Source organism: Mobula hypostoma, chromosome 6 (genome assembly GCF_963921235.1).
Source record: "Mobula hypostoma chromosome 6, sMobHyp1.1, whole genome shotgun sequence".
Lineage (NCBI taxonomy): Eukaryota > Metazoa > Chordata > Chondrichthyes > Myliobatiformes > Myliobatidae > Mobula > Mobula hypostoma.
The window spans coordinates 1,534,047-1,558,887 of record NC_086102.1 but is presented as its reverse complement, the minus strand read 5'-3'; the positions used below and the strand labels follow the sequence as shown (position 1 = coordinate 1,558,887).

Here is a 24,841-nt window from a genome sequence, read left to right as displayed (position 1 = left end):
GTAAAAAACTTACCCCGACATCTCCTCTGTACCTACTTCCAAGCACCTTAAAATTGTGCCCTCTCGTGTTAGCCATTTCAGCCCTGGGAAAAAGCCTCTGACTATCCACATGATCAATGCCTGTCATCATCTTATACACCTCTATCAGGTCACCTGTGTAGAGTGCCAAAGGGATTTACAAGGAGTTTGCCTGCACTGAAGGACTGTAGTCATGCAGTCATGAAGAGAGATTTGGTAGACAGGCCGAGCGTTATTTCAGTAACATACACAAAATGCAGGAGGAACTCAGCAGGCCAGGCAGCATCTATAGAAAAAAGTACAGTTGAAGGGTCTCACCTAAAACATGGACTGTACTTTTTTGCCATAGATGCTGCCTGACCTGCTGAGCTCCTCCAGCATTTTATGTGTGTTGCTCAGATTTCCAGCATCTGCAGATTTTCTCTTTTTGGAGCGCGATGTGGGGTCATTCTTACCCCTGGCTTTTGGGTTCTATAATGAGTCAACTTATGCCAGGGAAGTAATGACCCCCTCCTGTTAGACAGTTTGAGGTAACTTATTTTTTATTCTTTCTTATTTCTGTTCTAATATTTGTATATCTGTGCACTTGTAATGCTGTGACACTGAGACACTGTAGTTTCCTTTGGGATCAATAAGATCGATATATCTACATCTGTTATTGTATATCTATTATTCTCACTGTAATGTAGGAGGCTGAGGGGGGTGACTTTATAGGGGTTTATAAAATGATGAGGGTCGGAGAGGGATTTCCACAGGACGGAAGTAGAGGACGCAGGTTTAAGGTGAATTATGAGGTTTAAAGGAGATATGATAGGTGGGTTTTTCACATCAGCATGATATTATTATCACCAACATAATTGTGAACTTTGTTGTTTTGCAATGGCAATACAGTGTGAAGAAATATAGCAATAAATTACAAAATAAATAAATAATGTGAAAGAATAGAATGATGAGAGTGTTCATGGACCATTCAGTATAATAAGGGAACTGAAGAAGCTGTTCCCGAAATGCTGAGTGTGCGTGCACAAGCCCTGATGGTAATAATCAGGAGAGGGCATGTCCTGGGTGATGAGGGTCCTCAGAGATGGATGCTGTCTTTTTGAGGCACTGCCTCTTGGAGATGTCCTCGATGGTGGGAGGGTTCTGCCCATGAAGGAACTGGCTGAATTTACAACATTCTGAGGCTTTTTCCAATCCTGTGCATTGCATTGGAGCCTCCATACCAGACAGTGTTGCAACCAGTCAGAATACTCTGTACTGTACATCTGGAGAAATTTTCAGCAGACTTTGGTGACATACCAAATCTCCTCAAACGCCTAATGTAGTAGAGCCACTGGTGTGTCTTCTTCGTGATTGTTGGGAGTCTGTCCTGTTGGAGCTGCAGACCCCTTGGTGTTGTCAGTATCTGCTGTCTGAGGAGGCCATTTGAACAGGAGGGTCTCGGCCCAAAATGTCGACTGTACTTTTTTCTGTAGATGCTGCCTGGTCTGCTGGGTTCCTCCAGCATTTTGTGTGTGTTGTTTGCATTTCCAGCATCTGCAGACTTTCTCGTGTTTCCCATGTGAACAGGTGTGTGCATAGGAGTGAAGTGGAGGGATAGTGTGGATTGGCAGCAAGCAGGGCTGCAAGGCTGTTCCTGTGCTCTGTAATTCTGGAACTTAGTTTCTGCTCCTCACAACATTCTGCTGCGGTGTGCACCTTACAAATATCCCCGTACTTCTGACAATGCTGTTGTGAGGCTTTGAATTCTGGTTGAGCCAGGAAAACATTTTGTCTGCTTCTACAAAACTCCACAGTTTTTTTTTTGCTTACCTCTCCAAATTTTGCGATGCTGTCTGTGCTGGGACTTAATTGGTCTCCTTTCTACTCCACAATGACAAACCTGCTAAATTATGAAAAAGGAACCCTTTTAAAAATCACCAGAGATTGGAAAAGTGCAATGTTTGTGACTCTCCTGAATTTATGAAATGAAGATGTAACTGAGAGCTGATACTGCTTAGCTGTTGTCAAGGCTGAGTACATCACCACTGATGGAGACGTCAGCTCCACCATCTCCCCTCAGCTAACCAGACTGACAGACATGCCAGAATCTTGATTCAAATCCCCAGCCTCCCCAGCTTGCTGTTCCGGGACTCTGGGGTTGGGTAGAACCGGCCTCCTGCCCGTCTGCTGCTGGTGATGCTACCCGTAGCTGAGGTGAAACCGATCCTGAAGGCTGGAGATCCCCAGCTGCTGTCTGCTTCATGACTGGAGACTGCTACAGTCCCAGAGATGATTAGGGGACTTCTCCTAGTGTTCTCTCCAAACAGCATCATAAAAGCAGTTCAACAGGAATTTTGCAGATGCTGGAAATTCAAGCAACACACATAAAAGTTGCTGGTGAACGCAGCAGGCCAGGCAGCATCTCTAGGAAAAGGTGCAGTCGACGTTTCCGAGAGATGCTGCCTGGCCTGCTGCGTTCATCATAAAAGCGGTTGTCTGATTTTCTCAATGCTGTTATGGAAGATGGTGCCTGTGGATATTTAAAGAGGATTTGCTGTTTAGCTACTGCTTTGCCCACCCACAGGATAGATCCAGTGCTGGCTGGCCAGTGAAGTATCTTCAGAAAGGTGGTCGCTGTATGACAGTAACTTGGCTTATTATTATCATGTGCACCAGATACGGTAAAAAAAACTTTGTCTTGAATACCGTTCATACAGATCAATTCATTACAACAGTTCATTGAGGTGGAACAAGGGAAAACTGATAACGGAATGCAGAATAAAGTGTTACAGCTACAGAGAAAGAGCAGAGCAGGCAGACGATAAGCTGCTGGGCCATAATGAGGTAGATTGTCAGGTTATGGGTCCATTTTATCATATGAGGGTCTGATAACAGCAGGGTAGAAGTTGTCCTTCAGTCTGGTGGTATGTGCTTTCAGGCTCTTGTATCTCCTACACGGTGGAAGAGGGGAGTCCTGCATCTGGTTCATGGGGTGAGTCACATCCGGTGTGCAGGGAAACCCTCTCCCAGTGACTGGGAGACCTGTGTTGAGATCTCAGGCAGCTCCTGAGTGCTGAGTTTAATACTCTTTGCTTTGCTATTGTGTTGTGTCCTCTGGACCAGCCAAGTGCAGCCACTGGCAGCTGCCTCCGCGTTGCGGAGAGAGGGCTTCATGGAACAGGTTGAAGTGTGAGACAACCAGTGCCTGCTGCTTCTTGCTATGAGCTCTGACAGCGAATGGATTTTAATTCAGTGAGCTGAATCAAAGTCACTGTAACAAAATGTGTTTCCTAATGCCTTTCATTACTGAAATATTCTGAAAATTTTATAGAAATGCAGGTGGGCTTTTATGGACTCAATGAAGATTAAGAGATTGTTTTTGATTTGGGTTTTACTGTACAGAGCAGTTGACAGTAGTGTTGTGTGGTTGTGTTTCCATCTGCATCTCGGTACGTCTGTGCAGATGGAGCGACTGATTAGCAACTCTACCGTCCTCTCAGAGATCCTTTACCAAGCTGCAGCCTTGTGTGCATGCGAAGGATTACAGTCCAGCAGGTGCAGGATTATTCCTGACATTTCTGTGTTTCAATCAAAGAAACCTCTCCGATTACTCAGCTCTGTAATGAAACAAATTTGACAAAGAGTGGAGGGCAGGCGATAATTAAACGATTTGATATGATAATGGCTCAAGGCTAAATGAAGAGATTGGAGAGAACTGGTGAGCCCAGTGGCTGTGCTCTTCACGCAGCAGAGGAAAGAGGTGGGCATGCTCGAGGGAGGCAGTGGGGGCATTTCCAGCCCACCCACGCCCGTGGAGCGAGTCACTGACAAACTGTGAATCTTGAGGTGGCAGTGTAGTGTAGTGGTTGGCATAACACTTTACAGCACCAGCGATGAGGATTCAATTCCCACCACCGTCTGTAGGCAGTTTCTACCTTCTTCGGGTGATCTGCTTTCCTTCCACATTCCAAAAACATACAAGTTTGCTTTAGTAAGTTCTGGGAATGCCGACACTTACAGGCTGCCCCACCACACAATCTCAGACTGCATTGGTCGTTGACATAAATGATGCATTTCACGTACATGATGTTTCAACGTACATGTGACAAATAAAGTGAATCCTTATCTTTGAACAGTTGAGCATGGCGGTCCTTTCACCAAGCACTCCCTGCAACGTTCAGTCACCTCAACCCAGCCCCTCTGTGTGTCTTGGGTGGGTGATTCATCTCACTGCATAGTCATGAGTTGGAGTTCCACTCCAGGGTTGGCAGGGTCACCCTCGAGCTTTGGCTTTCCCGCGTTGAGGCTGCTGCCCTGTTGCCCCTTTACACAGCGGCAGGAGGGAGGGGGAACTCTCCTCTTGTCCAGCCAAGTGCCTTGAATCTGAGGGACAAACCTTATCTGCAGCTTTGCAGCTTGGAAACCTGTTTCCTCAGCCCCGGTATGGCCTGTGTCTGTAAAATATTCTCTTGTCTGCTGGGCACCCTGAGGTTTTTGAAAAGTACCCCCTTTATAAGTGTAAGGGAACTTCAATTTCATTCCTTATCCAGTAACGATTCAGCTTCTTAGCTTTTAGAAGAATTAAATCAATGCGGACAAATTGCTTTTACTGGCAATTGCACCTTGGTGCTGACAAGCACAAAGTAACTGCATTCTCATTTCAGTTGAAAGGATGAGGTTGGCTACATAATGGCTCGGATATAACTTAACTTTGAGGTACTTCACAGGATCACACTCAAACAGATGAGGTATGGAGCCACGTGTGAAGAGATGCTGCCCCACCGTGGGGAATTCAGCTCCTGAGCCTTGTTGATCTGGTCCACTGATGTCCATCAGGTGAACATGTCTGCCTCCCTTCCCAAGTGTGACTGAGAAACGTAGAAAACCTGTAGCACAATACAGGCCCTTCAGCCCACAAAGCTGTGCCGAACATGTCCTTAACTGAGAACTACTTAGGGTTACCCATAGCCCTCTATCTTTATAAGCTCCATGTACCTATCCAGGAGTCTCTTACAACACCCTATCATATCCGCCTCCATCACCGCCACCAGCAGCCTATTCCACGCACTCACCACTCTCTACGTAAAAAAAACCTACCCCTGACATCTCTGTACCTGCTGCCAAGCACCTTAAAGTTCTCTTGTGCTAGCCGTTTCAGCCATGGGAAAAACCCTCTGACTATCCACACGATCAATGCCTCTCATTATCTTGTACGCCTCTATTAGGTCACCTCTCATCCTCCACCGCTCCAAGGAGAAAAGGCCGAGTTCACTCAACCTATTCTCATAAGGCATGCTCCCCAATCCAGGCAACATCCTTGTAAATCTCCTCTGCACCCTTTCTATGGTTTCCACATCCTTCCTGTAGTGAGGCGACCAGAACTCCAAGTGGGGTCTGACCAGGGTCCTATATAGCTGCAACATTACCTCTCAGCTCTTAAACTCAATCTCACAATTGATTAAGGCCAATACACCGTATGCCTTCTTAATCACAGAGTCAATCTGCGTAGCAGTTTTGAGTATCCTATGGACTCGGACCCCAATATCCCTCTGATCCTCCACACCGCCAAGAGTCTTGCCATTGAAGCTATATTCTGCCATCATATTTAACCTACCAGAATGAACCACTTCACACTTATCTGGGTTGAATTACATCTGTCACTTCTCAGCCCAGTTTTGCATCCTATCAATGTCCCGCTGTAACCTCTGACAGCCCTCCACACTATCCACAACACCTCCAACCTTTGTGTCATCAACAAATTTATTAACCCATCCCTCCACTTCCTCATCCAAGTCATTTATAAAAATCAAAAAGAGTAGGGGTCCCAGAACAGATCACTGAGACACACCACTGGTCACCAACCTCTATGCAGAATATGAGCCATCTACAACCACTCTTTGCCTTCTGTGAGCAAGCCAGTTCTGGATCCACAAAGCAATGTCCCCTTGGATCCCATGCCTCCTTACTTTCTCAATAAGCCTTGCATGGGGTACCTTATCAAATGCCTTGCTGAAATCCATATACATCACATCGATGGCTCTACCTTCATCAACGTTTTTAGTCACATCCTCAGAAAAATTCAATCAGACTTGTGACACACAACCTGCCTTTCGCAAAACCATGCTGACTATTCCTAATCATATTATGCCTCTCCAAATGTTCATAAATCCTGCCTCTCAGGATCTTCTCCATCAACTTACCAACCACTAAAGTAAGACTCACTGATCTTTAATATCCTGGGCTATCCCTACTCCCTTTCTTGAATAAGGGAACAATATCCGCAACCCTCCAATCCTCCGGAACGTCTCCCGTCCTCATTGATGATGCAAAGATCATCACCAGAGGCTCAGCAATCTTCTCCCTCGCTTCCCACAGTAGCCTGGGGTACATCCTGTCCGGTCCCAGTGATTTATCGAACTTGATGCTTTCCAAAACCTCCAGCACATCCTCTTCCTTAATATCTAAATGCTCAAGCTTTTCAGTCCACTGCAAGTCATCCCTACAACCGCCAAGATCCTTTTCCGTAGTGAATACTGAAGCAAAGTATTCATTAAGTAACTCTGCTACCTCCTCCGGTTCCATACACACTTTTCCACTGTCACACTTGATTGATCTTATTCTCTCACATCTTATCCTCTTGCTCTTAACATACTTGTAGAATGCCTTGGGGTTTTCCTTAATCCTGTCTGCCAACACTTTCTTATGGCCCCTTCTGGCTCTTCTAATTTCTTTCTTAAGCTCCTTCCTGCTAGCCTTGTAACCTTCTAAATCTCTATCATTACCTAGTTTTTTGAACTTTCGTAAGCTCTTCTTTTCTTCTTGACTCGATTTACAACAGTCTTTGTGCACCACGGTTCCGGTCCCCTACTATCCTTTCCCTGTCTCATTGGAACGTATCTATGCAGAATCCCACACAAATATCCCCTGAACATTTGCTACAGTTCTTCCGTAAGTTTCCCTGAGAACATCTGTTTCCAATTTATGCTTCGAAGTTCCTGCCTGATAGCCTCATATTTCCCCTTACTCCAATTAAACATATCTCTTACTTGTCTGTTCCTATCTCTCTCCAGTGCTATGGTAAGGAGATAGAATTGTGGTCACTATCTCCAAAATGCTCTCCCACTGAGAGATCTGACACCTGGCCAGGTTCATTTCCCAATACCAGATCAAGTACAGCCTGTACATATTGTGTCAAGAAACCTTCCTGAACACACCTTACAAACTCCACCCCATCTAAACCCCTCAGTCTAGGGAAATGCCAGTCAATATTTGGGAAATTAAAATCTCCCACCACAACAACCCTGTTATTATTACTCTTTTCCAGAATCTGTCTCCCTATCTGCTCCTCGATGGCCCTGTTACTGTTGGGTGGTCTATAAAAAACACCCAGTAGAGTTATTGACCCCTTCCTATTCCTAACTTCCACCCACAGAGTCTCCGTAGACAACCCCTCCATGTCTTCCTCCTTTTCTGCAGCCATGACACTATCTCTGATCAACAGTGCCATGCCCCCACCTCTTTTGCATCCCTCCCTGTCCTTTCTGAAACATCTAAAGCCTGGCACATGAAGTAGCCATTCCTGCCCCTGCACCATCCAAGTCTCTGTAATGGCCACAACATCATAGCTCCCTACACTTAACCCCTACATTTCACCTCCTTTGAGCAAAACACACAAACTGTTGGAGGAACTCAGCAGGTCAGGCAGCACCTAAGGAGAGGAATAAGCAGCCAACATTTCAGGCCAAGACCCTTCATCTTTTTATTTATTTAATAGATGCTGCCTGACCTGCTGAATTCCTCCAGCTTTTTGTGTGTGTAACTGTGGATTTTCAGCATCTGCAGAATCTCATATTTATGACCTGCCTTTCAAGTATCTCAGTGGCCATTCAGGGCAGGGATTGATTGGCATTCATTTTGAGAGCACTAGAATATAAGAGCAAGGATGTAAAGCTGAGGCTTTATGAGGCACTGGTCAGACTGCACTTGGAGTATTGTGAGCAGTTTAAGGCCTCTTATCTACGAAACAATGTGCTGGCCCTGAGAGGGTTCAGAGGAGATTCATGAGAATGATTCAGAGGATGAAAGGGTTAACGTACAAGGAGCATTTGATGTCTTTGGGCTTGTACTTGCTGGAGTTAGAAGAATGAGGCTAATGGGGGAGGGGGATTGAAGCCTTTTGAATATTGAAAGGCCAAGATAGAGTGGACGTGTAGAGGATGTTTCCAGGGAGCGAGAAGCGCAGAATCAAATATCGCTATGATGATTGTACGTTCTAGTATCAGTTGTCTGGCGACAATAAAGTATAAAGTATTGGCAGAGTCTAGGACCAGAAGGCATAGCCTCCAGAATAGAGGGATAACCATTTGGAACAGAGATATGGAAGAATTTTTTTTTTAGCCAGGAAGATGGTGGTGAATCTGTGGAATTCATTGCCACAGCAGCTGTGGAGGCTCAGTCATTAAATTGATAGGTTCTTGATTAGTCAGGCTGTCAAAATTACAGGAAGAGGGAAAATGCAGAACAGGGTTGAGAGGGATAATAAATCAGTCATGATGGAATGGCGGAGCAAACTTGATGGGTACAAAAGCGGGGTGCTGATTCAAGGGTGCAGGGAGTCAGGATCACTCCTGTGGACTGAACATGGGTGCTTCACAAAGTGGTCACCCAGTCTGTCTGCTGTGTCAGTGTACACAATGGGATTTCCAGTGTCGAGTGCAGCACAGTGTGAGCACAGAATGCACGAGATTGGAAGAATGGGTACATCACTTGCACTGTCACTTGCGTATCTGAAAGGTGGGAAGAAAACAGATGAAAGGGCAAGATTTGTGCTGTATAATGGGTGATTTTAAATGTCCACATATTGACTGAGAATCTCATATTTTAAAAGGACCAGTTGGGATAAAGTTTGTCAAATGTGTTCGGGAAGGTTTTTTGCAACACATACAAAATGCTGGAGGAACTCAGCAGGCCAGGCAGCATCTATGGAAAAGAGTAAACAGTTCACATTTCAGGGAGAGGACCTTCATCAGTACAAGGAAGTCCCAATGAGAGAGCGTGCAGTACTGGATCTGCTCTCAGAGAATGAGACAGGACAGATGACAGGCGTTTGTGTAGGGGAACACTTTGCAGCTAGTGACCACAATGCCATTAGTTTCAAAGTAAATATGCAAAATGATAGGCCTGTTCTACGGGTCAGATTCTAAGTTGGTGAAAGGCCAATTTTGATGGTATCAGAAATGATCTGGCAAATGAGGACTGAGACAGGCTGTTTTTTGGCAAAGGTGTACAGGGTAAGTGGGAGGCCTTCAGAAGCAAAATTTTGAGAGTACAAAGCTTGTATGTGTTGTCAGAATAAAAGGTAAAGATAACAAGTATTGGGAGCCTTGGTTTTCAAGAGATATTGAGGCCCCGGTTAAGGGAAAAAAAGAGGTGCATAGCAGGCCCAGGCAGGTGAGGTGCTTATGAAGTAAGTGTAAGAGATGCAAGAGAACTTAAAGAAATTAGGAGATCATAAAGAGGGCATGAGGTTGCTCTAGCAGATAATGTGAAGTCCCTCTGCACTTCTGATATTTGAACCTTCTCTGCATTTAGGTAATAGTCCGCAGTATTGTTCCTTTTCCTAAAATGCATTATTGTACATTTCGCATCACTGTATTCCATCTGCCACTTTTTTGCCCATTCTTCCGATCTGTCTAAGTCCTGCTGCAATCACATTGCTTCCTCAGCATTACCTACCCCTCTACCTATCTTCGTATCATCCACAACTTTGCCACAAAACCATCAATTCCATTATCCAAATCAATGTGAAAAGTAATGGTCCCAATACTGACCCCTGAGGAACACCACTAGTCACCGGCAGTCAACCAGAAAATGTCCTTTTTATTCCCACTCACTGTCTCCTGCCTGTCAGCCATTCCTCTATCCATGCCAGTATTTTTCCTGTAACACCATAGGAATTTATCTTGTTCAGCAGCTTCATGTGTGGCACCTTATCAAATCCCTTCTGAAAATCCAAGTAAATGATACCCACTGCCTCTCCTTTGTCCACCCTGTTTGTTACTTCCTCGAAGAATTCTTAACAGATTTGTCAGGCAAGATTTCCCTTCAAAGAAACCATGCTGACTTTGATTTATTTTATCATTAGTCTCCAAGTACCCTGAAACCTCATCCTTAATAATAGACTCCCAACACTTTCCCAACCACTGAAGTTAGGCTAGCTGGCCTATAGTTTCCTTTCTTTTGTGTCCCTCCCTTCATAAAGAGTGGAGTGACATTGGTCTTGAAAGATCATGACCAATGCATCTATTATCTCTTCAGCAACTTCTGTCAGGACTCTGGGATGTAGTCTATCTGGCCCAGGTGACTGATCCACCTTCAGACCTTTCACTGTGCTGAGCTCCTTTTCCTTTGTGCTACAATGGTACTCACTCCCGCTCCCTGACACTCACGGACCTCTGGCACACTGCTAGTGTCCTGGTGCAGGTAGATGTGAGTGGGCATTTAAATGGTTTCAGAATGGGCGAGATGGGCAGGGGCCTGTTTCCATGCTGTACTTTTCTATGTTTATGACTCTATGGGGACAGGCTGAGTGAGCAAGGGCTTTTCTCTTTGGAACAAAGGAGGCTGGGAGGTTTACAAGATGCTTAGAGGCAAAGATCCAGAGACCTTTTTCCCAAGGTGGGATGTCCTGCCAGGGGAGCTGGTAGAGGCAGGTAAGGATATTTCAGAGACTTTTAGATATGCACATGGAGGATTGAAAATGGAGACAACACTCACAACACGCTGGAGGAACTCAGCAGGTCGGGCAGCATCCGTGGAAACGATCAGTCGACGTTTCGGGCCGGAACCCTTCGTCAGAACTGAAAATGGAGGGCTATGCAGGAGGAAAGGGCTAGATTGACTTTAGAGTACTTTATACTTTATACTTTATTGTTGCCAAACAATTGATACTAGAACCTACAATCATCACAGCGATATTTGATTCTGCGCTTCCCACTCCCTGGATTACAAATATTAAATATTAAAAATAGTAAAAATTAGTAAATATTAAAAATTTAAATTATAAATCATAAATAGAAAATAGAAAAATGGAAAGTAAGGTAGTGCAAAAAAAAACCGAGAGGCAGGTCCGGATATTTGGCAGGTACAGCCCAGATCCAGGTCAGGATCCATTCAGCAGTCTTATCACAGTTGGAAAGAAGCTGTTCCCAAATCTGGCCGTACGAGTAGATTAAAGGGTCAGCACAACATTGTGGGCCAAAGGGCCTGTACTGTGCTAAAGTGGTTCAGAAACAGGTGGCTTTATAAAGGCAGATTACCAGAGTGGAGGACTCACTGTGAGCCTTTAGAAAAACACTGTCTGCCTTGGGAAACTGATTATCCTGCTGTTCTCCAGTGGGTTCTGTTCACGTTTGTTCCTGAGCAAGGAAATGCTTCATTTGACCAGCTGTAAACACATGGAGGACTAAAGACCCTGGTCTCCCTCCTTTCTGCGGACACAGACATGTAAACTGCGGCTGAATGCAGCGACAAGTTTGTGCCTAATTGTGTGCAGAGCTTGCTGTGAATCTGCAGATTTCTGTAATTGGGTTGAGACTCTCAGCTCATTTTGTGTCTGAGAATTTTCACACCTGGGGCTTGGATTATTTTTAGTTGGATCCAACTGATGAATGGGAGAACGTTGATTAAACTCGAGCTGCATGTGGGATGTGCAGAAAGTTAACAAGTTTCAGTCAACACCAATGAAGTAATTCAAAGTGTTTGCGTTGGCAGATACTTAACTGAGGAAAAATGGAAGGGACGGTGCAAGTTACCTGCTGTCTGATGCAATGTTCACCGTATAGGGCTTTAGTGCACAGAGAATTAGAAAACACCGAGGTGAGAGATATATTTGTCTTTGGTGAACAGATCTCAGTGTGTGGGCTGTTATCACAGGGTGACCATCTCACTCACACATTCCTCTGGTGAAGTCAGTGAGACGGATGTATCGAGGAAGCTCTGTGCATGATGCTCACACATACTGTAGGTCAGGACATGGCACCTGACCTGCTTCCGCGTCGACGTAGGATTATGTTTGTAAATTGGGAAATAAAAAACTGCAAGTGTTGGAAATCTGAACTAACAACATGGTGGAAAAGCCCAGGAGGTCAGGCAGCATCTGTGGGAAGACAGCCAGAGATATCCTCAGGTTGGTGAAGGAAGGCTGAGAAGTCGTGGCCAGGACATTTTCAGTTTCCTTCCATTCCTCAGCAACCCAGATCAATCCCAGTGGATCCAGCTCCCAGCAATCAATCCACCCTCTCCCAGTCACTGTACTCCTTCCAACCTCCCCTCCGCCCCTCCCCATCCACCTTCCTTCCCTTTCCCTCCACTGTCTCCCCTCTGCCCTTCCTCCATTCCCTCCACCCTCACGCCTCCCACCTCACCCTCTCCCTCTACCCCTTTCCTTCCAAACCTTCCCTCTATCCTCTCTCCTCCCCCTCACTACCCTCTCCCTCCATCCCCTCTCCGTCCACCCTCTCCCCATCTCTGCTCGCTCTCCTGTTTGACCAGCTGATCTGTGACTTTCCCTGTGATGTGTAGCTTTCTCTTTCTCTGCTGCCCTTCACCCTTTCTTCTCATCCCACTGTCCACTCCTCTCATTACCTCCCATCTGATTGTGCACAGCTTCTGATCCTCGATCTGCTCTTGGTTTCTGCCCCTCCGATGGTGACCTGCTCCCTTCTGCTCGTTCTCCTGTCTTACCTCCCTCTTCCGGCAATGACTTCGGCCTCTGCCCAACCCCAACCCCAATCCATTGGAATTTAGGCCAGCGTTGCTCTGGGCCACCTCAGCTATCTCCCAGTGAAACATTTTCACTCTGGCTGCTTCCTGGCCTTTTTACAATTTAGAGTTACCAGTTAGAGCTTGTGTGCAATGTTAGTAGTTTCACAGCTGGACTTGAGTGTGTTGTTCAGGAACATTGGGTGCCCAGGATGAGGGTTACATAGATAGAAACAGAGAAAACCTACAGCACAATACAGGCCCTTCGGCCCACAAAGCTGTGCCGAACATGTCCTTATCTGAGAAATTACCAAGGGTTACCCATTGCCCTCTATTTTTCTAAGCTCCATGTACCTGTCCAGGAGTGTCTTAAAAGACCCGTCGTATCCACCTCCACCACCGTCACCATCAGCCCATTCCACACACTCACCTCTCTCTGCGTAAAAAACTTACCCCTGACATCTCCTCTGTACCTACTTCCAAGCACTTTAAAACTATGCCCTCTCATGCTAGCCATTTCACCACTGGGAAAAAGCCTCTGACTATCCACACGATCAATGCCTCTCATCACCTTATACACCTCTATCAGGTCACCTCTCATCCTCCGTCACTCCAAGGAGAAAAGGCCAAGTTCACTCAACCTATTCTCATAATGCATGCTCCCCAATCCAGGCAATATCCTTGTAAATCTCCTCTGCACCCTTTCTATGGTTTCCACATCCTTCCTGTAGTGAGGCAACCAGAACTGAGCACAGTACTCCAAGTGGGGTCTGACTGGGGTCCGATATAGCTGCAACATTACCTCTCCACTCCTAAGCTCAATCCCATGGTTGATGAAGGGCAATGCACCATATGCTTTCTTAACCACATACAGTGCATCTGGTAGGGGAGGGTCTCGTACCTCTGCAGCATGGGAGCTAGTGGACGTATTAAAGGTGCCTCACATCTTTGTAATAACCAGTTTGAATGTGTCCGAGAGAGATGTATTCTTTATCTGGAGGAATGTGAATATGGAAGCCACCGTGGGTGGGGTGGAGGGGGGAGGACAGACGTGCTTGAAGAAGAGCTGGATGGACACGGGAAACTTCCATCAGTGACGGGCCAGGGATGCGGTGCACTGTTGCCCTATGTAGGGGTACACCGCAGGGGGGGACATCTGCAATACAGCAGGTGTGGGAACTGGTGAAGATCAGTGAGTGACAAGGAGACGAGGAGCTGTACAGGAGTGAGGTAGGACACCTGGTCGAGTGATGTTGCAACAATAACCTTGCTCTTAACATCAGTAGGCCAAGGAATTGATTGTGGACTTCAAGAAGGGGAACACACACCAGCCTTCGTCGAGGGCTCAGTGGAAAGGGTGAACAGTTTCTAGTTCCTGCGTGTCAATGTCTTTGAAGACCTATCCTGGGCCTAACGTATTGATGCAATATGAAAAAGGCTCACCAGCAGCTACATTTCATAAGATGGTTGAGGAAATTTGCTTGATATGACACTGACACTCAAAAATTTCTGAAGATGTACCATAGAGAGCATTCTAACTGGTTGTATCACTGTCTGATATGGAGGGGCCACAGCACAGGATCAGAAAAAGTAGTTGCAAACTCGCCCAGCTCCATCGTGGGCACTCAGCTCCCCAGCACCCAGCACCCAGGACACCTTCGAAAGGCGTTGCCTCAGAAGGGCAGCGTCCATCACTAAGGACCCCAGTTACTCAGGACAAACCCTCCTCTCGTTGCTTTCATCAACAACGGGGAACACGAGGAACATGAGCCTGAAATCACACATTTCATGTTCCAGGGACAGGTTCCTCCCCACTACCACTACCTCACTACTTTTTCTATCTTTTTGCTCTATTTACGTACTCTGAGTACATATTGCTTATTGTTATTTATAGTTTATTTTATATTTTGCACTGTACTGCTGCAAAAATAAACAAATTTCACGATCTTTCAGTGATTCTGATACAAGGGTCTCAGCCTGAAACGTCGACTGCGCCTCTTCCTATAGATGCTGCTTGGCCTGCTGCGTTCACCAGCAACTTTGATGTATGTGGCCTACAGTTACCTGCCTTTTGGGTACATCCTATTTTGACAAGTGGCATGACATTTGCCATCTTCCACTCCACCAGGACCTGCCCAGAATCTATAGAATTTTGGTCAATTATCTCCAAAGCCTCCACTATAACTTCTGCCATTTCTTTCAGAACCCTGGGATGCATCCCATCGGGACCAGGGGACTTATCTATCTTCAGGCCCACAAGTTTGCTCAGCACACCTCTTTAGTGATAGCTATTGTATCGAGGTCCTCATCTCCATAACATCTCTCCTTGGCATGTTAGATGTGTTCTCCACCGTGAAGACCGACACAAAATAGTCATTCAAAGCCTCTGCCATTTCCTCATTACCCAATATCAATTCCCCCTTCTTGTCCTCCAAGGGACTTACATTCACTTTAACCACCCTTTTCCACTTTATGTAATTATAAAAACTTTTACTATCTGTTTCTATATTTTGTGCTAGTTTATTTTCATAATCTATTATACCTTTCTTTATTGCTCGCTTAGTGCTTCTTTGTTGCTTTTTAAAGTTTTCCCAATCTTCCAGTTACCCATTACTCCTGACAACTGTATATGCATGAGCTTTTAGTTTAATACCTTAGTTTGATGCCTTCTGTGTCCACCGGTTCCCTGTCCTCCAATCCCTGTGTCCATCAGTCCCGTGTCCACTGGCCCCTGTCCGCCAGTCTCCAGTACACCAGTCCCCTGTCTGCCTGTCTTTTGTCCACCAATCCCCTGTCTACCAGACCCTTTTGTTCACCGGTCCCCCGCCCACCGGTCACTTGTCCACCGGTCCCCTGCGTACCGGTCCTCTGTCCACTGGTTACTTGTCCACGGGTTGTCTGTCCACCAGTTCCCCCATCCACCAGTCCCTTGTCCACTGGTCACTTGTGTCCACCGGTCCTCTGTCCACCATCCCCCATCCACCGGTCACTTGTCCACAGGTCCTCTGACCACCAGTCCTCTGTCCACAGGTCCTCTGTCCATCGGTCCTCTGTCCACCGGTCACTTGTCCACCAGTCCCTTGTCCTTGGGTCCTCTGTCCACCGGTCACTTGTCCACCAGTCCTCTGTCCATGGGTCCTCTGTCCGCTGGTCACTTGTCCACCGGTCCTCTGTCTGCCGGTCACTTGTCCACCGGTCCTCTGTCCATGGGTCCTCTGTCCACCGGTCCTCTGTCCATGGGTCCTCTGTCCACCGGTCACTTGTCCTCCGGTCCTCTGTCCACCAGTCCCTTGTCCATGGGTCCTCTGTCCACGGGTCCTCTGTCCACCGGTCCTCTGTCCATGGGTCCTCTGTCCACCGGTCCTCTATCCACCGGTCACTTGTCCACCAGTCCTCTGTCCATGGGTCCTCTGTCCATGGGTCCTCTGTCCACCGGTCCCTTGTCCACGGGTCACTTGTCCACCGGTCACTTGTCCAGGGGTCCTCTGTCCATGGGTCCTCTGTCCACCGGTCCCTTGTCCACGGATCACTTGTCCACCAGTCACGTGTCCACCGGTCACTTGTTCATGGGTCCTCTGTCCACCGGTCCTCTGTCCGCGGGTCCCTTGTCCACCGGTCACTTGTGTCCACCAGTCCCTTGTCCACTGGTCCTCTGTCCACCGGTCCTCTGTCCACCGGTCACTTGTGTCCACAGGTCCTCTGTCCACCAGTCCTCTGTCCACGGGTCACTTGTCCACCGGTCCCTTGTCCACCGGTCACTTGTCCACCGGTCCCTTGTGTCCACCAGTCCCTTGTCCACCGGCCGCCCGTCCACCAGTCCTCTGTGCACTGGTTCCCTGTCCCCTGTCCGCTGATCCCATGTGTCCACTGGTCTCCTGTACACTGGTCCCCTGTGTCCTCTGGTCCTCTGTCCACCATATGCTTTGTTGCCTCAGCTGTTGTTAATTTTAAGTTGCTGCTTCCTTCTCAGCTGGGAGGTTCTGCGGTTCCTGCTCTCTAACCTCCGCTGGTGGGTCGAGGAGTACGGTTTTGATGGGTTCCGATTCGACGGGGTGACTTCCATGTTGTACCACCACCATGGCATTGGTAAGCAACTGATCTATTTATCGCCATAATCTTTATTGACCCTTCGCGCCGTGCCACCCAATAATAGCCCAATGTAATCCTCGCCTAATGACAGGACAATTTACAATGCCCAATTATCCCACCAACTGGTACACCTGTGGACTGTGGGGGACACCCACGCTGTCACGGGGTGAGCGTACAGACTCCTGATAGGCAGCGGCAGGAATTAATTAGTGTAAAGCCTTGTGTAACCACTGCGCTACCGTTCCAACCAGATTAGCAACACTGCTTGGCCTTTCCAGTGTCAGCCTGCTGTATGTTAGTGGATCAGCGCTGGGCACTGTTACAGTGACTAAACACCTGCCTCTCACATCTGTCTGCAGCTGTCAGTTTCTCTGGCGGATACAGTGAATACTTTGGTCTTCAAGTTGACGAGGAAGCCTTGGCCTACCTGACCCTGTCGAACTACATGTTACACAACTTCTACCCTGACTTTGTCAGCGTTGCAGAGGTAACAGTCCCCTTCTGTGTCCGCTCCTCTGTGTCATCACCAGCTCTGCAAAGTCTCTTCTTCCACAGAATAAATGTTGTGTTTGAGAATTAATTCAGGCACTGGCATTTAAATAAAATACAGAATGAAGTGTCCCATCACACACTCCCGGGGTCAGACACAGAGTGAATCTCCCTCCACACTGTCCCATCACACACTCCCAGGGTCAGACACAGAGTGAATCTCCCTCCACACCGTCCCATCACACACTCCCAGGGTCAGACACAAAGTGAATCTCCCTCCACACCGTCCCATCACACACTCCCGGGGTCAGACACAGAGTGAATCTCCCTCCACACCGTCCCATCACACACTCCCGGGGTCAGACACAGAGTGAATCTCCCTCCACACCGTCCCATCACACACTCCCGGGGTCAGACACAGAGTGAATCTCCCTCCACACCATCCCATCACACATTCCCAGGGTCAGACACAGAGTGAAGCTCCCTCCACACCGTCCCATCGCACATTCCCAGGGTCAGACACAGAGTGAAGCTCCCTCCACACCGTCCCATCGCACATTCCCAGGGTCAGACACAGAGTGAAGCTCCCTCCACACCGTCCCATCGCACATTCCCAGGGTCAGACACAGAGTGAAGCTCCCTCCACACCACCTATCACACACTCCCGGGGTCAGACACAGAGTGAAGCTCCCTCCACACCGTCCCATCGCACATTCCCAGGGTCAGACACAGAGTGAAGCTCCCTCCACACCACCCATCACACACTCCCAGGGTCAGATACAGACTGAAGCTCTCTCCACAACGCCCCATCACGCACTCCCACAGTCAGACACTCAGTGAAGCTCCATCTACACTGCCCCATCACACACTTCCCAGGTCAGACACAGAGTGAAGTTCATTTTACACAGTCGCCCTCTACCAATGCCAGTTTCGTGCAGGCATTTGGGTGGGGATGTAGTGTAATCCTTCACCATTAACTCCTGGTCTGGCCAGAGAAGCACTGAAACATAAATTGTATGATAATCAGGACTGGTGATCCCAGAGAGATTATGTATGATCAGTGAATTGTGTGGTACCACAGAAATCCTTAAGACCATAAGGCATGGGAGCAGAATTAGGCCATTCTGGCCCATCGAGTCTGCTCCACCATTCAATCATGGCTGATCCTTTTTTCTGCCTCCTCTACCCCAGTTCCTGGCCTTCTCCCCATAACCTTTGATGCCATGTCCAATCAATAACCTGTCAATCTCTGCCTTAAATACACCCAACGACCTGGCCCCCACAGCTGCATGTGGCAACAAGTTCCACAATTCACCACCCTTTGGCTAAAGACATTTCTCTGCTCCTCCGTTTTGAAAGGGCGCCTCTCTATCCTGAGGCTGTGCCCTCTTGTCCTAGACTCTCCCACCATGGGAAACATCCTTTCCACATCTACTCTGTGAAGGCCTTTCAACAATCAAAAGGTTTCAATGAGATCCCCCTCATCCTTCTGAATTCCAGCGAGTACAGACCCAGAGCCATCAAACGTTCCTCGTATGATAACCCTTTCATTCCTGGAATCATCCCTGTGAACCTCCTCTGGACCCTCTCCAATACCAGCACATCTCTTCTAGATGAGGGGCCCAAAACTGTTCACAATACTCAAGGTGAGGTCTCACCAGTGTCTTATAAAGCCTCAGCATCACATCCTTGCTCTTGTATTCTAGACCTAGAACCATAGAACACTACAGCACAGAAAACAGGCCATTCAGCCCTTCTAGTCTGTGCCAAAACTTTATTCCATTAGTCCCATTGACCTGCACCCAGTCCATAACCCTCCAGACCTCTCCTGTCCATGTATCTATCCAATTTGTTCTTAAAACATAAGAGTGAGCCTGCATTTACCACATCAGATGGCAGCTTGTTCCACACTCCCACCACTCTCTGAGTGAAGAAGTTCCCCCTAATATTCCCTCTAAACCGTGCCCCTTTCACCCTAAAGCCATGTCCTCTCGTATTTATCTCTCCTAATCTAAGTGGAAAGAGCCTACTCACATTTACTCTGTTTATACCCCTCATAATTTTGTAAACCTCTATCAAGTCTCCCCTCATTCTTCTACGCTCCAAGGAATAAAGTCCTAACCTGTTCAATCTTTCCCTGTAACTCAACTCCAGAAGAGCCAGCAAAATCCTAGTAAATCTTCTCTGCACTCTTTCAATTTTACTGATATCCTTCCTATAGTTAGGTGACCAGAACTGCACACAATACTCCAAATTTGGCCTCACCAATGTCTTATACAACCTCCCCATAACATCCCAACTCCTATACTCAATACTTTTGATTTATGAATGCCAGGATGCCAAAAGCCTTCTTTAGAACCCTGTCTACCTGTGACGCCACTTTCAGGGAATTATGTATCTGAACTCCCAGATCCCTTTGTTCCTCCACACTCCTCAGTGCCCTGCCATTTACTGTGTATGTCCTACCTTGATTTGTCCTTCCAAAATGCAACACCTCACACTTGTCTGCATTAAATTCCATCTGCCATTTTCTGGCCCATTTTTCCAGTTGGTCCAGATCCCTCTGCAGCTTTGAAAGCCTTCCTTGCTGTCCACAACGCCTCCAATCTTAGTGTCTTGAAATGAATGCTAACATGGCATTTGCCTTCCTCACCACCGACTCAACCTGCAAGTTAACCTTCAGGGTGTTCTGCACAAGGACTCCCAAGTCCCTCTGCATCTCAGATTCCTGGATTTTCTCCCCATTTAGAAAATAGTCCGTACATTTATTTCTACTACCAAAGTGTATGACCATGCACTTTCCAACATTGTATTTGATTTGCCACTTTCTTTCCTATTCTCCAAATTTGTCTAAGTTCTTCTGCATCCTACCTGTTTCCTCAACATGACCTGCCCCTCCACCAATCTTCATATCATCAGCAAACGTGCTGATAAACTCCAGTTCAGGACCTCATATCACACGGTGTGGAGGGATCTTCAATCTGGCAGTACAAAGGTGCGTGGGTCGGGCCCAGTTTCGACAGCCATGCAATGGGCCTTAGTGAAGGGCAAAGCCCAGTATCAGTGTCAGTGGGATGGCATCTCGCAAGGAGCAGGGCCCGGTAGTGTTGGCCAGGACAGGGCTCAGTGTCAACAACTGCGTGTCTGGACCCAGTGTGGGGTGGTGCCTGGTGTCAAAGGCTGCAGGACAGGGCTTAGTGAATTGTGGGCCAGTTGCTGATGGCCATGGGGCGAGGCCTGGTGTCGACATTGGTCGGATGAGGCCTGGTGACAAGAGACACATGTCTGAGTGGTAGGGTCGAGTGTCTCTGACACAGGGCGGGTCCAGGTTTCGATGACCACGGGACAGGGCTCAGGGTTTGGTCCCAGTAGGGATGGCCACAGGTCAGGGCCCATTGAAGGACAGGACCAGGTTTCAATGTCCACGGGACATGGCTCAGTGAGGGTTTGGTCCCAGTGGGGATGGCTACGGGATAGGGCCCAGTGAAGGACGGGATCAGGTTTCGATGACCATGGGACGTGGCTCAGTGAGGGTTTGGTCCCAGTGGGGGTGGCTATGGGACAGGGCCCAGTGAAGGACGGGACCAGATTCCGATAGCCATGGGATATGGCTCAGGGTTTGGTCCCAGTGGGGATGGCCACAGGACAGGGCTTGGGCCCAGTGTTGCTTGCTGTATTGCATCAGAGGAAGGATTTCTTCTTCCAGTGTATGTTTGTAATCCTCTCTCTCTGTGGTGGTGCTTGAATAGGAGCCTATCGCAATATTTCACCAATAATCTGGATGAGCACATAATCCTTCAGGTATGAGGAGCTTGTCTGTAGGAAGTGGGTACCTGGGAGGGATATGGGTTGGTTTTCTCTGGCCAGCATCATCACGGTGAGCTAAGGGTCAGTCTGTAGAACATCGACTGTCCATTTCCCACTGCAGGTGCTCCTGAACCAGAGGTCCTCCAGCATGTTGTGAGTTGCTGCAGCTTCCAGTGACTGTATTCCGTGTTCCTGGGGGCATGTTTCTGTGCTGGAGAACAATCATATTACTGTCCAGTTAGTTCTCGGTTTAAAAAGCGTTAGGGGAGTACGGGGAGAGTGCTCACAGATCCAGCCCTGAACTCAACCCTCAACCTCACCATACCCAATCTGTTCCCGTGATCCAGTATCAGGTACTGTGTAAATGCAGGTGGACATCTGGAGCCTGGGAGGCAGTACTAACACTGTGAAAATGTTTTCCAGGATGTGTCAGGAATGCCCACACTCTGCCGACCAGTCACGGAAGGGGGCGGAGGTTTTGACTTCCGTTTGGCAATGGCCATTCCCGATAAATGGATCCAGGTGAGTCCCTGTGTTTCTGCTGAATCAGAGGGCAGGGTACAGCTGCGGGTCAAGGCTGCTTTACACATGCAGCAGGCTATCAAGAACGCAAATGGGATGTTGGCCTTCATTGCCAGAGGGATTGAATTTAAGAGCAGGGAGGTTATGCTGCAACTGTACGGGGTACTGGTGAGGCCGCACCTGGAGTACTGTGTGCAGTTCTGGTCTCCTTACCTGAGGAAGGATATACTGGCTTTGGAGGCAGTGTAGAGGAGGTTCACCAGGTTGATTCCAGAGATGAAGGGGTTAACCTATGAGGCGAAATTAAGCTGCCTGGGACTATACTCTCTGGAATTCAGAAGAATGAGAAGAGATCTCATAGAAACATATAAAATTATGAAAGGGATATGTAAGATAGAGGCAGGAAAGTTGTTTCCACTGGTAGGTGAGACAAGAACGAGGGGACATAGCCTCAAGGTTCGGGGGTGTAGCTTTATGATAGAGATGAGGAGGAACTGCTTTTCCCAGAGAGTGGTGAATCTGTGGAATTCTCTGCCCAATGAAGCAGTGGAGGCTACCGCAGTAAATATATTTAAGACAAGGTTGGATAGATTTTGGCATGGTAGGGGAATTAAGGATTATGGGGAAAAGGCAGGTAGGTGGAGATGAGTCCATGGACAGATCAGCCATGTTCTTATTGAATGGCAGAGCAGGGTCAACAGGCCAGACGGCCGACTCCTGCTCCTATTTCTTATGTTCATACGTTCTTAAGGTGAGGCAAAAGGGTTGGTATGGGTTAGGTGCACAGGCCAATCTGAGTCAGGAAAAGGAGTTGATTTGGGTCAAGGGAAGGGGCCGGAGCTTGAGGTGGGTTTGCAGAAGGGGTTAGTTTGGGTGAAGTGTCATGGTCAGAAGAAAGGGTTGGTATGGTTCAAGGGTCGGGGAAGGGAACTGTGTACATCAGTGTCTGGGGGGTGGAAGAGGGGATCCGTCCTCTCATAGGCCCCATCTCCACATACGCACACTGTAATCAGGCTGGAAGTGGAGGAGTGGGTGTTGGAATGCAGAGGGAGGAGTGTCAGAGGGTAGGTTCTGCCATGGATGCTGGTGTGACGCGTCATTCTGTGGTCGTGCCCTGTGAGTGACTGTTGTCAGTGCCACAGTGACACTGCCGGCCTCTGCCTCCATGTCGTGAGTATTCATGCTGGTCTGTTGGGGAGTATCAGATTCTGTATGCACAGCGCTCTCCCGTGCTTAAAATAGACCAGCAGTTCGTACTGTTGCAAATTGAGCGTTTTGAGAACGGAGTCATGAGCCTTGAAGAATTTGTTCACCCTTTCATAAACAAGGCAATTATCTATTTATAAATTGCGCAGGGAAATTAAAATTTCTCTTCAGCCTTTGGAGGAGAGGATTGAAGTCTATCGGTGCGTGTGGAACATAGAACAGAGTGTTGGTATGGAAGGTGCCTTAGATCCCACCATGTCTGCGCAGCTTCCCAAGAGGACTGTCCCTCTCCCTGATACTGAACAAGTCAGTGCCATCTTTGTGTGCCATGTGTCCCCTGGACTGGACTGCTGCACATGGCATTTACTAAGTTACAGTGACAGTGAGAGCACTCGTGCATTTCACACCAGTTCCTCAGGCACAGTTTCTCAGTGCCAGTCTTAGACCATAGACTATAAGACATAGGAGCAGAATTAGGCCATTTGGCCCATCGAGTCTCCTCTGCCGTTCAATCATGACTGATCCTTTTTTCCCGGTAAAAAGTGTGGGGCTAGATTGAACACCCCCTGTAATACACTGCTGTAGGAGAGTGGGGCTAGATTGAACACCCCCTGTAATACACTGCTGTAGGAGAGTGGGGGTAGATTGAACTTCCCCGTAATACCCCTCTCACTATACCCCTTGCCCATCCTCTGGGTTCCCCCCCACTTGTCTTTCTCCCTGGACCTCCTGTCCCATGATCCTCTCATATCCCCTTTGCCAATCACCTGTCCAGCTCTTGGCTCCATCCCTCCCCCTCCTGTCTCCTCCCTATCATTTTGGATCTCCCCCTCCCCCTCCTGCTTTCAAATCTCTTACTAACTCTTCCTTCAGTTAGTCCTGACGAAGGGTCTCGGCCTGAAACGTCGACTGTACCTCTTCCTGGAGATGCTGCCTGGCCTGCTCCATCCCTTATTTATTTATTTAATATATTTTCTATATATTTTTTATTTTTGCCCCCTTTTTTTTCTCTCTCTTTTTTTCTCCCTGTGTCCCTCTCACTATACACGTTGCCTGCTCTCCACCCACCAGGCTGCCCTCCACTCTTCTCTTTCTCCCCAGGCTTCCTGTACCATGATCCTCTCCCTTCTCCAGTTCTTAGATCCACCCCTCCTGTCTTCTCCTGTCATTTTGGATCTCCCCCTCCCCCTCCCACTTTCAAATCTCTTACTCACTCTTCCTTCAGTTAGTCCTGACGAAGAGTCCCAGCCTGAAACGTCGACTGTACCTCTTCCTAGAGATGCTGCCTGGCCTGCTGTGTTCACCAGCATTTTTTGTGTGTGTTGAGTGAGGCTGATGTTCTGGAGCGTGGTGATATTAAGGGAGAGGAGGTGTTGGAGTTGTTAAAATACAAACCCCATTTCCAGAAAAGTTGGGATATTTTCCAAATGCAATAAAAACAAAAATCTGTGATATGTTAATTCACGTGAACGTTTATTTAACTGACAAAAGTACAAAGAAAAGATTTTCAATAGTTTTACTGACCAACTTAATTGTATTTTGTAAATATACACAAATTTAGAATTTGATGGCTGCGACACACTCAACAAAAGTTGGGACAGAGTTAAAATAAGATTGAAAAGTGCACAGAATATTCAAGTAACACTGGTTTGGAAGACTCCACATTAAGCAGGCTAACTGGTAGCAGGTGAGGTATCATGACTGGGTATAAAAGTAGCGTCCATCAAAGGCTCAGTCTTTGCAAGCAAGGATGGGTTGTGGCTCACCCCTTTGTGCCAAAATTCGTGAGGGAATTGTTAGTCAGTTCAAAAGGAACATTTCTCAACGCAAGATTGCAGAGAATTTAGGTCTTTCAACATCTACAGTACATAATATTGTGAAAAGTTTCAGAGAATTCAGAGATATCTCAGTGCGTAAAGGACAAGGTCGGAAACCACTGTTGAATGCACGTGATCTTCGAGCCCTC

General features: G+C 47.6%; 1 protein-coding gene across 4 annotated transcripts in view; it reads left to right on the top strand.

Moving 5' to 3' along the window:
• LOC134347785 (1,4-alpha-glucan-branching enzyme-like) overlaps nt 1–24,841 on the top strand; it is a 507,671-nt gene that overhangs the window by 405,623 nt on the left and 77,207 nt on the right. For all 4 annotated transcript variants that reach the window (XM_063050206.1, XM_063050207.1, XM_063050205.1 and 1 more), the window contains exons 8-10: nt 16,733–16,848; nt 17,211–17,338; nt 21,571–21,669. In XM_063050206.1, coding sequence (XP_062906276.1) covers nt 16,733–16,848; nt 17,211–17,338; nt 21,571–21,669 — 343 coding nt within the window. The remainder of the gene's footprint in view (nt 1–16,732; nt 16,849–17,210; nt 17,339–21,570; nt 21,670–24,841) is intronic.